The following is a 14,387-nucleotide window of genomic DNA, read 5'->3' on the forward strand; positions in this document are numbered from 1 at the left end:
CCAGCGCCTTCCCGCTACCTTTATCAGGTCGTCGGTCCACCTTGTGGTGGGTTGACATTGCAGAATATGACTTTTGATAGGTTCATCATAGAATTCGGCGGGGATATCCTCACGGAGGAAGTTCGAAAAAGGGCGGAACAAGATCTTATAATAATGCAAGGCCGAAGCTGTAACGCGCGTGCTCCTACGTGTAATCCGGCGAGTATGCAATAAATAGTAATGTCTGGTAAATAGCGGTAATACGTATCGTTCATTCGTTCGTTTCAGCCGAAAAGACGTCCACTGCTGGACAAAGGCCTCCCCCAAGGATTTCCACGAAGACCGATCCTGCACCGCTCGCATACAGGCACCTCCCGCGACCTTCACCAGATCGTCGGTCCATCTAGTGGGAGGCCTGCCCACGCTACGTCTTTCGGCTCGTGGTCGCCACTCAAGAACTTTCCTGCCCCAGCGGCCATCAGCTCTACGAGCTATGTGCCCCGCCCCGTCTATGTCTATATGCGCTACGATTACAGGGTATCATTTTGCATAGTCGCAAGACTTCACTCCGCTGCTGTCAAATCAATGTCGCATAATGTTATCGCAATGTGTGTGGCCCTTGGCCAAATCACAGAAGCCTATGCGAAGAAAGAGCACTTGAATGACAATGAAAATCAGGGTTACCATTTTATAAGATCTCCTCACTATTGAGGGTAACAAAGTAACATTAATAATCTAGCCATTAATTACATTTATTACCTATACGAGAAAGTAAAGCAACATGCGGTTTTATTTTAATTTGTAAAATATTTGTAACAGTTTGTTCTAAGTTTAGTTTTACAACAGTATTGCTGTTTCAGCTGTCACTGTGAAGCTTTGGGAAAATAAATAAATAGAAAAAATATTAACATAAATATTTATTTAAGTTTTTATGTTCATTATCATAATATGCCAATTTAAGTTACACTGTGTGACAGTCTTTGACACTAAACAAACTCTTCAGCTTAATAATACCTACCTACAGGGCGTTTTTATAGTTACTCTTGCTGATGAAACAAGAAGGGTTGATTCTACTACTGAAATACAACTACTTTTCTTACAGGACCAATATCAAATTCTCAAAAAAATTCACATTCTCGTGATGGTGATAATTTCTATGGAGAGGTTTTTTTTATATTCGGTCTCTTGGGATAAGTTATTCCATTTGAGCAGTAGAATTAATCCTTTTTATTTGATCACATATAAAAATAACACAAGTGTTTAGGAAAACTTCTTCTTTGGTATGGTATCACTACGGAGTTATAATGGCGGCAACTCTGTATCACTGACTTGTAACTTTCAAACAGTATGAATAATAAGGGCACCACATTGGTTTTCTTTCTGAAAAAAGGCTTTCACTTTTAGTACTAACCCTTTAGCACTATTTCATTGAAATAAAAATACAATAAACGCACAGAAGACTGAAATTGAGTCAACTGACGTGACATTTATAATTTGTTGACATTATGACAGTTTGACAAGACTAGGGATTGAAAAAGTTTTAATTGAAAAAGTAAAATGACAATTTATTAAAACGATTCACAAGGATATAATCGATTAAAAATATTTATAAAATGTTCTGATACTTGCCTGTAGCGATTATCCAATCCTGGTTTCTACTGAAAAACTACCTCGTGGCAAGATTTTAATAAAATAATAAAATCTTTATCTTCTCTTTCACAATCTATAAAAGTTCATTTATTTTGGTCTATTATTATACATGCGCTATGAATGAGGGTTTTCGCGATTGAAAAATCCGCGAGATGGCAATACGTAGACGTGAGGTCCAAATGCTGCATGATTGGTTATTTTTGACATGACATTGACAGATATGTCAAAATCCACCAATCATGCAGCATTTGGACCTCGCGTATACGTATTGCCATCTCGCGGATTTTTCAATCGCGAAAACCCTCATTCATAGCACATGTATGTCACAGATATGTCAAAATCCACCAATCATGCAGCATTTGGACCTCGCGTCTACGTATTGCCATCTGGCGGATTTTTCAATCGCGAAAACCCTCATTGGCATAGATTATGAGAGACTGGCAACTATACTAGGTTGATATATGTTTCTCTCACTTCAACTGGCATTGGATTCAACATCGGATTCTGACACTTTTACAGTTATGATACCATGAATATCAGTTTATGGTCCTAATTATTTTCATTTTATTTACGACCTTCGACCAGTTGGACACTTTAGATAGCTTCTTGTAATAGTGTCAATATCTTTTTAGCTTTTAACGCAAATCTAGTCTTCAAAGCAGTTTAATCGATTTATTTTATTTTCAAAATCGATATTTTATTGTCTATGATGGCCGCAGGAACATCACTATACATGGACTCCCAGCAATAAAGTACGGTAATGCCTCGTACAGATTTTATCGGCAAAAATTATGGAACTTGATAGGTTTTAGACCATGCCACGCACCAAAACGTCCGGAAGTTGTAATAGTATTATAGAATAAACGTTAAAAGACTTATTTATTTAATTTTTCAATGCTTAAGTGTCCATTAGAATGAAAGGGTGCTTAATGTATTAAAAAAAATAGAAAATGATTATGATGGGTTAATGTTTTTGGGCGGTTTTTAGGCGGTTTCTGACAATGTCCTTTATTATGCTATAACCATATGAATAAAATATGCATGTGAAAGTTTTCGAATACTATAAAAACTTTCAGCATTTCTTTGAACAGAATTCATGTAGGTATCAAGACCTACGTATATTTTAATGCAATCTTTCGACTTTACAAAGTGATACCATGGTCAAATTTATTGAATATCTTTTTTCCAATTCAGCAGTTGGTTTTCCTGTTACCAGGCCCAGCTTTTAGATCAGAGCTTTTTAGACGTATTTGATGGGGAAATACTACATAGCTCCTCCATAGCACATAACAAAGTTCCTATTTTTAGAACATTAGTTACAATATGACAATAATGTGTACTTCCATAAAGACAATAAACTGTCATGGTAATTTGTATTGTAACAATTGATGTGCACTGTGCAGTATACCTACTTAAGCCTATTAGGGTCAATTAGTGTAGCAGGAATATAAATTATAATGCACACATTTACGACTTAGAGCACTATATTGTGTTACATTACATGTAACTATCAGTTAATTTGAAATTCAGAATTTGAAAAAGCTGATATCTTACTCCCAGATATATCTCGTTACAAAAATATTGTAATAACATTAAAATAAGATAGCTAGTTTAAGCTTATTTTCCGTTCAGTAAACTTTTATGAAACTGAAGTTTCCTCTCGCCGCCCAAGTTTGCCACCCTGTCCCACAAAACCTTACAATTTCCCTAAAAGACGGGACGATAGGAACTGCACCGACGAAAAGAGTTTAAAAAACTACGAAAACTCCGTAAAGAAACAGCGGGGCAATTTTAAATATTCACAAAAGCGCTATAAACGGTTAGTCTCTTTAGCTAATTTTAAGAAAAAGTCCAAAGAAATCTAGGTTGAGAGGATTCTTAGAGGGAATACTTGCATGCGGAATTCGACCTTAACCGTTTGAGATACGAGCATAAGAAATGCGTGAGGGATGAGACTAAGTTATATAGACTGAGACGGCCCTAAGGGTCCAATGGTGGTGTTAGGGTGGCCATACTCCAAGATTGAATAGAGTTTTAACTTAACATTAGTGTCCACTTTGCAGTCTTTAAATAAAACTTTTTACTTAAAACTTTTGAATTGAAAGTGTCCGTAAAACCATTCAAACCGGTCTAAAAACCATAGAAAAAAAATTGATTCAAAGCTCATTCCAAAATATTTTGTTATTCCAGTCTGGTGTGGCAATGTTTTATTATTCTAACCAAATGTCTTGTTGCAGTGATGCAAAAGAGGTGGTCGTAAACCTTACATACTCAAATATTACATCATCAAAGCCTACTTCATACGTCATTATTTAGGAGGCTCGAAGCAAAGCAATGCATTAGGTGCGCCTACATCTTGCACGCCTCGTTTGAAACTGAGACAACTCCAAAAACGGGAATTTTTAATTATGAATATTCTCGTATGATCTCGTACCAGCAGATAAAAGATGCAGTACAAAAGTAGCGCTATCTCGGTTTCAACTCGGTTAGCAAACCTCGAGCCATTTCTTTCTTTTAACAAAACTTTGACTTATTTTAATTTCAGGTCTCAGTTCAAGATCTTTTACCTAATGTAAAACCAGCGTCGGGGCACGCGTGCATGCACGCGTGGCTCGATTAATGCTGAGTGGGCGCCTTTTTGGCACAAAAATAATATGCGTGTATAGTTTTAAGTCCCTTTGTTCTGTTTTTTATTTTTTCCTTTTTGTGTCAAATAAAGTTTTTCTTATTCTTATTCTTTCTTATAATGTCACGAATAAATCGTGGAAGTACCTACCTAACAATATATTTTGGATACTGAAAAATAAACTTTTCGACTTGTCCGGTTTCGCGTTTCGAAGTGCGATATATCATACAAAGCCTACGAACGACCCCATCTCATATATTGGGAAGTACAAGGTATGCTTCAAAACTTATGAACCTCCATCCTCCTCCGGTTTTTATGCGAATTTTCCCCGAGGCACTGAGAGGACTCCATTCCCAGTTATTTCATTTATTTTCTCATGCCGTCTTTTGAATTTAAATTGAAAAACATTTGGTGTTTGTTTACATTTGCGATTCTGATGAATAAATAAAATAAATGTCTTTTTGGAATCTCATGAATAATATTTCTTGGACTGTGCAGGAACTCACCGTGATTGTGTTTTAAGTTTTGTTCATCTTATAGAGTGGTACAACGTTATTGATTTTCATCCGTTGTCCAGTGGAAGGTACGAGCGTCGGTTCAAGTCCCAGACTGAATCCGAATGATCTGTTAAATAATTATGGTTATTAAGTCTGACACTAGAAGTATGAAAAGTACTTATAAAATACTTCACCAAAGCAATCAAGCATTTTTTAACTTAAATTACGTAAACATTCCAAGGTTGCACCGTATACTACCAACCTACATATTTTTCATAGTGACACCCGTATTCACAAACGATGCTTGTTTAAGTGAAGCAGCAAATCGAACGCACGGCGTTGAATAGAGCTCTGTGATTGGTTCATGTGTGACCCTGTGTGTCCACGCGCACTGTGAGACCTCATAGTAATGTTTGATACGGGCGTGATTTAATTGCGTTTTGCTGCCAAAAGTTTTTCTTCTTTTGTGTCAAAGCAAAGACATTCTAATATTCTGCCAGTGCCACGTGAGATTTACTTCTCATGGTCACCATCACATGTTGTCGAATTGATAGAGGTGCCTCAGACACTACAACGAGTGTATTGGGATTTGTTCTCGTCGTTAGCGGAAACAGGCAATCTGTATGGATTATAGCACAGGTAACACGAGTTCAGAGAGCCCATTTATTAGATAGCTCTTTGTTTGGATTGTTTTACCTTTGTAACTAAGGTAATTGATTATATTTTGTATTGAAAATGAGCATTGAAGCAGTTAATTTATTATTTTAAATTTAATTCTTTGTTTTTAATAACTTATCCCCCGTACTCATAAAAGTTACAAACGCGTTGTAGAAGTACTTTACACTGATATTTCCATAAATAATACTAAACTAAAATAAGTGATCAACGTTAAATGTTTAACTTTTTTTATTATTCTAAATCACGTAAGCGAGAGCAACGCGTAAACCAATAGCGCCGCGCACTATAAAAATCCAAATGCCCCAATTAAAAAAAAATAAGGGGGCTCGAAACTTATAAAAAATCGAAAGCTTCTTCACGTTTCTTAACGATTTTTTTTTTAATAATGATTCTCTTTTTCTGTCTTAAAGCTCAAGAAATCAAAACAAATTCCACTTTTCTTCAAGATATTATTATTCTGCAATAGAATGTGATTTGTTTGTTTACCTTTTAACGTCTTTGGTCATAAAATCAGAACAGAAATTGACCTTTTACGTATATTTATATCGACTAACTGTTCCTTTAACGGTTATGATGATCGTCAAATCGGAACTGCTTCTGAAATCGAACAGTCGGAACCAATAGACCTGCTACCTTCGAGTATGTTAAAATGGAGATGTCATAATTATACTTACCTGAGTATAATAATTATTGTCCTTAAAAATCAGTGTGTATGAGCATTTGATTATCCTACACTTTTGTGTGTCTTTTGATTAATGTTTCAAGTCAGTTTCGTGATTTCACTATCATAAACAGTGAAAAAGTATGCCAAATACAGTTTTAACAAAGACACCAGTGTGCTACATTATTAAGTGAACTTAAATGTTACTTAATTAATATTAAAAAAAAACTGTTTTTATAATTAATAGTATCAGGCGTTACTACGCCTACGCGGAATACCTAGTAGAATAGCGCTTAGTGTATTTGTCACAGTGCAGCAGTGCTTACAAAATATGTACTGGCTGCACTATTTTTATATTAAAGCTTTCATGAGGTCATGGTCATGGCCGCCATGCTTATTTAGAGGAGTAAACAAAACAACCATCGCCGTCTCCTTCTCCATAACCATTGAGACATTTATACGCCAATAGAAACCTAAATCACTACTAAATCCCATACATCTCGTATTTACGTTTATAACTACCGTAACTTAGGCAATAAACGTTTGGAGTATCGGTAGGAGTTATTGCATTGGCGTCGTAAAAGACAATTTTTATGTAATTTTAAGAACTGAAAATTCTTTATTGCGTATCGAGGCGCACAATTTAACTTTCCCATCGATTGTTGCATGAACGCGATTTTCCGACTGGTTACCTTCAGATAGGCGGTGTCGATACTCCAGAGGGTTGATTCGTATGATGCTCTATCATTGTGATTATTACTGGTTGTAGTGACAATGTTTGAAGAGATAATACGACGTTATTGAATGGATAAATTGTCAATATTTTGCTAAATATTACAATTATTTATTGCTAATCAACTTTTTTTGTTTTAAGTTTTTTTGCAAGGATTTACAATTACCTGTATTCTGTATTAAACGATCATTGCAAACGTTGTGATAGGGAGAGAGACATGCGATTTTTGGTTTTACGAAGGTAATACGATAGAGAATAATACAAAGTAATAAAAACCACCGGTTATAGGAGCATTTTTTGGAGAAATTTATCAAATAACCAAAAAAACACGAATTTAAAAGAAGATTTTTTTCAAAAAGTATCATTTTTTATTATTTGTTGGCCTTTTTTGTGTATTTTATGTATTTTTTTAGTATCGCCTGTTATTTAGCATTATTACTGTTTTTATTTTATCAGGATAACGCTTAGTTTAAAAGTTATTACGTTTTCTTCACAATAAGTAATTGGAAGAAAAAAAAATTTATATTTTTTTTTTTAAAAATCTCAAAAATAAATTGACCTCTTTTTTGTCGATAAAAATAGGTCTAGTTTCATTTATTTTCATATGTACACTTTAACGTGACTCACACTGTATATTATTATGTCGTCATTGAAAATATGGCTTATTGTTGTAATTTCTACATACAAACTAGTCGTGATTGCGATAGATACAGATATTCACATAGAATATCAAGTTTGACACTGTAGCATCGTATTAATAATGGTGATAAGATCTATTTTAAAACAAAAATGGTTGGTTTAATGTGTCTATGGAGGTTCGGATTACAAAATTACAGCACTAAAAGTCATGGCTAAAATTAAATATCGATTTGTTTCACTAAACTAGCTGAAACCTATCACATAAAATGTGTGTTCGCGCTTTACTATAAAATATAAAGAACATTAAACATGATATCGTAAAACTGAATTGAAATTTTAACGACTCTCGACGATCACAAGGAATAATGATTTTCACTAAAACAACAGTGTAACGGGAAAGGGTCATTGTTGTCCCCTTAGGGTTGAACATGGGTCTTTATGCTGTATTACGTCATCACAAATGCTAAATAATCTACAATTTCGATTTATTTATGCCATATAAAAAGTATAAGAAAAACGTTGAAACGTGCATTAATGAGCACAAGTTTTTATTTCTTACCTGAGTAAAATTTCAAATTAATTAAATAACAAAAAAAAATAAAGATTCCAAAAGGTCCACAGCTCTATTGTTTTCAAAAAAAAATCATACTTTGACCCCCAGCGGGTCCACGATTTCCACGACAAATTTTTTTGGTACATTTTAAAATTTCATTTACCCGATTGGAAAAACAGACTCGTGAACCTATAAGCATAAGCCTAGAAAACATTTGAACAACAAACAATTTCATGAGTTGAATATCCCAGGTAGGTATAATTTGAAACTTTTAACTAGCAGTAACATAATGAGTAAAAGTTTTTAGTAAGTGGTCTAGCTTTGTAGTTAGATTCTAATTCATAAAAGTTTTTAGGTATTCATTGTTTAGAATCAAATTACCTACAAAACTTCTCTGAATTGATTTAAAACGAACCAATTGGGTTGTTCAAAGTGCAAGTAACCTTAATAATTTATGCTAACATAATGAGAACAATATAAATGATTAATTAATGAACGATAGACGCAACCTAACTTAGGTTACGCTAAATACAAACAATAGTCTGAAGTGACAACCCTAAATTACGCAATCGCATTACCGAGCCGTATTCGAAATCATTAAGCTCATCTCGAAATAAAACAGTTCGTTATTTAATGATAAATTACACCAATCTCGCCGGACAATTAATCCGGCGATGACAATTTAATACCGAAAGTTAGTTAATTGTGGCTGACTTATATTAATTTGAAACAGATTCGAGAAATCGTTTCGGCAGTATTAGGGTCTGTCATTGTAATGGCCAGGGGGTGCTTTCAGAAGTTAGAGATGATTGCACCATTATGGTGGATGATGGTGATCCACGCCTTGTTCTCTAATGGAGGAAGGCAAATTAAGTCGTCTGCCCACCTTCTGGGTGAACTTAATACGCTGCGCTTGCCATTACTTGCCTCCACTCCAGGACTTTGTTGCTTCGACCTCATAAAGGTAGCAGGAAGACGCTGGACCAACCGGCCAATCTTAAAATCATTGAGGAAGGCCTATGTTCAATAGTGGACGTCCTGTAGATGATGACGATAATGATAAAGGTGCCTGAAACCTGAAATTACCTGATGATTGAAGCAACTTTGTCACATGTAGCAATATTTTAAAGTCACATACAAGAAGAGTTGTGTAAAAAGTTGATAGAATTTGAAGGAGCCTTTGAGAGGGGTGAAACAGATAATAGAAAAGTCAGGGTTAAAAATAGGACTATCTACCTAACCTACCTAAGCCTATCAGGATTGGTGGCATGCATCTGTTTTCAAAGAACTAAAGTAATCGTACTGTATGAACGTATCTCACTGTCACTCGTCAATTCTGATACAATTAATAAGTTCCTATCCTTCACCCACTTGCGTTGTGGGTCAAAATGTAGAATAACAGTGATTTCATAGTCTAGCGAAGTATAATGTCGCTGATAGAAAAGCGTGAGGCAGCGATATGAATCGCTGTATCAATAGAGGGGCGTCTATTCAAGAGAACGTATTTAGGTCTCGTAGGGAACGCAAATGTTGCGATTTTCTCCGGAATTTGGTGGCGATGTAAGTTTTGAACTCTATTTATTCCTTATAGGATCTACAGCAGTCGTTCCTAACCTGGGGGTAATTACCCCCGAAGGGGTAAAACGGAAATTCTAGAGGGGTAACACGGGATGGATCAAAAATGTATTAAAATAGCAATAAACAAAATAATAGTACGGTATAGACCGCGCCAAACTTATTTAGCAAAAAATTGCGTGGTGGGGGTTTGGCCGTCGTAAAATGTATCGTATGCCTTCGGTTACAGAGTACATTTTACGATGGGCAAAACTCCCACCACGAAATTCTTAGATTCTGTAGAGCCGCAGGAGACCGCCGGCGGTGTCGCGGTGGCGTGCCGCGGCCGCGCAATGAACTACTTTAAAGCTTAGCTAGGGGTAAACTCAATTCTCATACTTGTTCACAGGGGTAGTGACATTGAAAAGGTTAGGAACCACTGATCTCCAGAGACTTGGAATCTTCTTTGTGATGATGACAAACTCTAAGCAGTTTCAAGTGTTATCTTTAGATTCTGATTAGATCAATGTGCCTTCTTTATCATCTCCAAAATACGCAGTGTTTTTCATTACTTGCACTAGCTTTAATCCGAAAACCGAATCACAATATTTTCTGGTTCCAGGTCATGAGTTAGGTGAGACTGCTTTGTCCCTAAACAATAACCTCTGCATTGTGTAGGATATTACGTGTAACTACTCAAAATCATTAAGGAAAATAATACCTATAGGTTTTAACATTTTGTTAGCGAAAAAAACGATACTCTTATAAACTCGTTTTAAATTTAACAAAAACGTGTTAATTTTCTCTGTAAATTATTCTAATGTCTTGCATCAAGAGTTGGAGTCACCAGCCGAGTAGGGCAAATGCAGAGGGGGAGCCGAGGACAAAACGTTTCTTTATTTCATTAGAATGCATTCAGCGCGGCGCATTGTATGTGAAAATGCAGGTGAAAGCGTTCTGCCTTCTTTCTAAACAATTGAGCTTTTTATTGCGAGGTGAATTTACTAAATAAATAGTTTTAGTAACAAGTTTAGTGTCCTCCTTCTGTGTAACTTTGCTTAGGAATGTGGGAGATTTTAATAATTAATGCTCTTATCATAGAGTTTACCTCCTTTAGAATAATGCAGCATGATGCAAGGATGTATTTTTAATTAAATAAAGCCTTTCCAAGAAAATTACTTTTATTTTAATTTTTTGAAAATTTTAGTAAGAAAAATAAATAACAAAAAAAATAATTTTAAAAACTTAATAAAATATTCATCAAGTAAATCATTAAGTTTTACTATTTTATTATTTTTACAAATAAATGTTTGTTTGCAAACGTGAAACGAAACGCGGCTGTCACTGTCAACGTCAAAAATTCCAACCAGGCGTATGTCATCCAAATAATTGTTTTGGAAAATCCGGAAGTTGCATTATTTTTTAGAATTCTTTATATATTTCGTCATAATAAAGTGTGTTGTTAATCGCATGACCCTTTTTGAGTGTCCCAGTAACCATAATCCTACCAAATTAAGTGCTATCTTTGTGTTGTGAGCGAAAAACCAAGTGCTCTCTTTTTGTTCCAATTTGACTGGGATATCATCAGTTCCTTTGTCTAAAAATGGATTATGTTACCAATCTGAAGATCCTGGTGATCGGCGAGAGTGGTGTTGGAAAGTCTAGGTGTGTATTTATGCATTTTTTACAATAACAAGATAGTAAAGGATTGCGTATAACGTGAGTCATTATTTTCTTGATAAGTAGCTTTCATACTAGTTCTGTGGCAATATTTTCCTCATTATTACGTGAGATACAGATTCGAATTGATTGGTTTACCTCACAGATTGCAAAAGTAATTTTTGTTGATAATCATTTGTTTGTATGCCCTTGATTTTATTACCCCAAGGCTAACTAGAACAAAGTAAAATCTATTGCGTTTTATTTATTGTCATATTGACCAGTGCGTAATTTTATGCTCAAAATATTACTAAAATGGTTGATTTACTTTTTCTTTCATTTAACCAAATTTTGTCCTTGCCGACTATAAAATTGACACAAATTATCAACAGAACTTCATCTTACTTCATTTAATCCATGTGAAGTTTGTAAAATACACACAGAACTAAATTAATTAAATTATTTAATTTGTTTTTTCATACCAAAGTTGTATTTTAGCATTATCCTAGCGTTCACAACTGGTGACTACAATGCATCGTTCCCCGCTACCATCGGAGTTGACTACAAATGTAAGGTGATGGACGTGAACGGAGTTAAAGTTAAGCTCGGCATTTGGGACACAGCGGGACAGGAACGATACAGAACGCTCACATCTAGTTTTTACAGGTATTCTATTTTTTTACAAGCTTTATATTGACTTCACTTGTTAGTATGTGTGGGACAAATCTTGCAACTGAAATTAAGACCAGTTCTCCTCAACCGATTGAGCTGAAATTTGGTATACTTATGTAAGTACGATGACAATGCAATATTATGGTACCATTGAGCTGGTCTGATGATGGAGTCGGGAGGTGGCCATAGGAACTCCTAAACAAAACGGCGGAAACTCATCGAGTTTGGGTTCGTTGGTTTTGTCTTTTCGAGCACTTTAGTGTTAGATAATGTCCAGGGTCCTGAGATTAAGATATTTAATAACTAAAAAGTGTAAAATAAAATAATAATAAAAATAAACTTTTTTAAAAACAAGCTTTTATTCTGAATTTCGAAAGCTTGTAGCGCAAACAGAGAAAAAGAGGAATAAATTCCATGCGCGATACAAGCTTTCGAAATTCAGAATAAAAGCTTGTTTTTAAAAAAGTTTTATACTTGTTTTATTATTTTATTTTTTTATTATTTATTATTTTACAATTCTTTATTTGTTGTCATCTCAAATAGCTAGTTTTTATTGCAGTTTAAAATATAAATTATTAATACAAGTTCTAACAGTGTTTTGAATAAATTGTCAATACTCAATACAAACAAGTATTATGTAAGTTAATTATTTAAAAGTTTTTTAATATTTTAGAGATGCCCATGGTGCAATATTAGTGTATGACATATCAGAACCAAAATCTCTGGACAAACTAAAGGAATGGGTAGAGGAATTGCAAGTTTATTCAACGAAGAAAAATATTGTCTGTTTAGTTGTCGGAAACAAAATTGATAAGGTAAGTACATAATTATTATGTTATTTACTAACTTCTAAGATTCTTTAGAGTTCCCTTAACTCTAGTAATTTTATTACAATGACCATACAAAACTTTCCCTATGATTCAAGTTTTTTAATGAATTAATAACCATACCCAGTCCAAGTCCATGTCTATAGGATCTAATGATAACTACCACTTCTGTAACTTGTTTAGCCAAAATATATGGTTTGGTCTCCAAAGAAATCCAAACAATGAAGGTCTCTTTCCCACTGTAGGTTCACTATTCTAAGGCTGGGTTGCACCATCTTACTTTAACTTTAACAAACATCAAAAATCTGTTAAACTCCATGTATTGCCGTTAAAGTTAGGTGGTGCAACAGCCTAATATCTACAACTTGACAACCAAAAAACACTGTAATTTTTTTTTCTACCTTTGACCTTTTTAAGATGAGATTCAGATTATCTGGGTGTTTAAGCGATAAGTGACCATAACAATACATTTCTGTTTCAAAATAATTTCTAAGTTTTTGCTATTAGAGTATAAAATGGTCTGTCCCTTATCATAGCCTAGGGCAGTGCCTCGTGAAAAAGGCCAGGCGTTCGCTCAGAAGCACAGGATGCTGTTCATAGAAAGCAGCGCCAAAACTCAGGAGGGGATCAGCTTGGCTTTTGAGGAACTGGTGCAGAAGGTATGTTTTTAGTTGTTACTAGACTCAGTCATTTCACCTAATCGTAACGTAATAATTTTACTGAATTGGAACATTTTAACGTTAATTTTATGACATGATTTACGACGCGCTACACTTTTTTAAATAAATTCCATCCATACAGTTAATTTGCGAGATCAAAGTAAGACTGCCACGAAGTCGCGTGCCATCGTTTTGAGCACTCAGTTTCAGCATTTCCTTAGACGCAGGAAGACTGTTGTTTACTAGTTGCCTTATTTTCAACTCGCTTACAAACCACTAGTGTGTTGTAGCCCAATGTGGCAAAGCCCTTAGGGTCAAAGCTGACGATGCGTTGCGGTTGCGGCGGGCAGTGCGATGCCAAAGAGGTGTCGCTGCGTCGTCTAGAAATATCTGTGGCGGGCACACGAGTTGTGTGACACCGCATCGCATCGTGTGCTTTGGCTCTTATTGATGGTTCAGTTTCAAACAAATGTATCCCCTCTAGATCATTGAAACCCCTGGACTCTGGGAGACCTCCGGGCCCTCCTCAAACATCCGGATAACCAACGAGGAGAGAAGGCAGCAAGAGGCCTCCTCCTGTTACGACTACACCTGTTCCATATAATGCTGGTGGAGTTGGTTGGCTTTGCACTGAACTGATTTGTGAAGTACAGATGAAGGAGTTTTCTGATGATTGACCCTGCTATTAACTGGACCCGCGGTTCCAGTCGCCGGATGACATTTTTTTGCTCTTTTTTATGGGACAGGAGGGCAACGACCAGACGGATCTGTCACACTTCACCTCTTGTACTATCGGCAACAGTGTTAACTGACCATTGCCGGTCATGTCGTCTCGTTCTATCGCAAAAAATCACCATTTGATGAGAGCGAGAGCAAAAACGGAAATGAATAGTTAACACTGTGGCCGCGTGTACTTGTAGTAGCGTGACGTGTTTAATTCCTAGTATTTTGGTTTTGTGTTAATTTTTTTACAAACATTTTTGCGCAAAACAAAAAAAAG

The 14,387-nt window shown here is 35.5% G+C and overlaps 1 protein-coding gene across 1 annotated transcript; it reads left to right on the top strand.

Moving 5' to 3' along the window:
- Positions 1 to 10,987: 10,987 nt before the first annotated feature.
- Positions 10,988 to 14,077, top strand: LOC135076766 (ras-related protein Rab-18A). The gene is made up of 5 exons (XM_063971189.1): positions 10,988 to 11,235; positions 11,728 to 11,895; positions 12,575 to 12,716; positions 13,265 to 13,387; positions 13,872 to 14,077. The coding sequence occupies exons 1-5, from the start codon at positions 11,174 to 11,176 to the stop codon at positions 13,989 to 13,991; spliced, it is 615 nt and encodes a 204-aa protein (XP_063827259.1). The 5' UTR covers positions 10,988 to 11,173; the 3' UTR covers positions 13,992 to 14,077.
- The last annotated feature ends 310 nt before the right edge of the window (positions 14,078 to 14,387 follow it).

The sequence above is a fragment of the Ostrinia nubilalis genome, chromosome 12 (genome assembly GCF_963855985.1).
Source record: "Ostrinia nubilalis chromosome 12, ilOstNubi1.1, whole genome shotgun sequence".
Classification (NCBI taxonomy): domain Eukaryota; kingdom Metazoa; phylum Arthropoda; class Insecta; order Lepidoptera; family Crambidae; genus Ostrinia; species Ostrinia nubilalis.

Bases quoted from the DNA above. Each gene is read 5' to 3' on its own strand.
- LOC135076766 (XM_063971189.1), top strand. From the start codon at position 11,174: ATGGATTATGTTACCAATCTGAAGATCCTGGTGATCGGCGAGAGTGGT. The intron at 11,896-12,574 runs GTATTCTATTTT...TTAATATTTTAG, and splicing joins CTCACATCTAGTTTTTACAG to AGATGCCCATGGTGCAATAT. The intron at 13,388-13,871 runs GTATGTTTTTAG...TATCCCCTCTAG, and splicing joins TTGAGGAACTGGTGCAGAAG to ATCATTGAAACCCCTGGACT.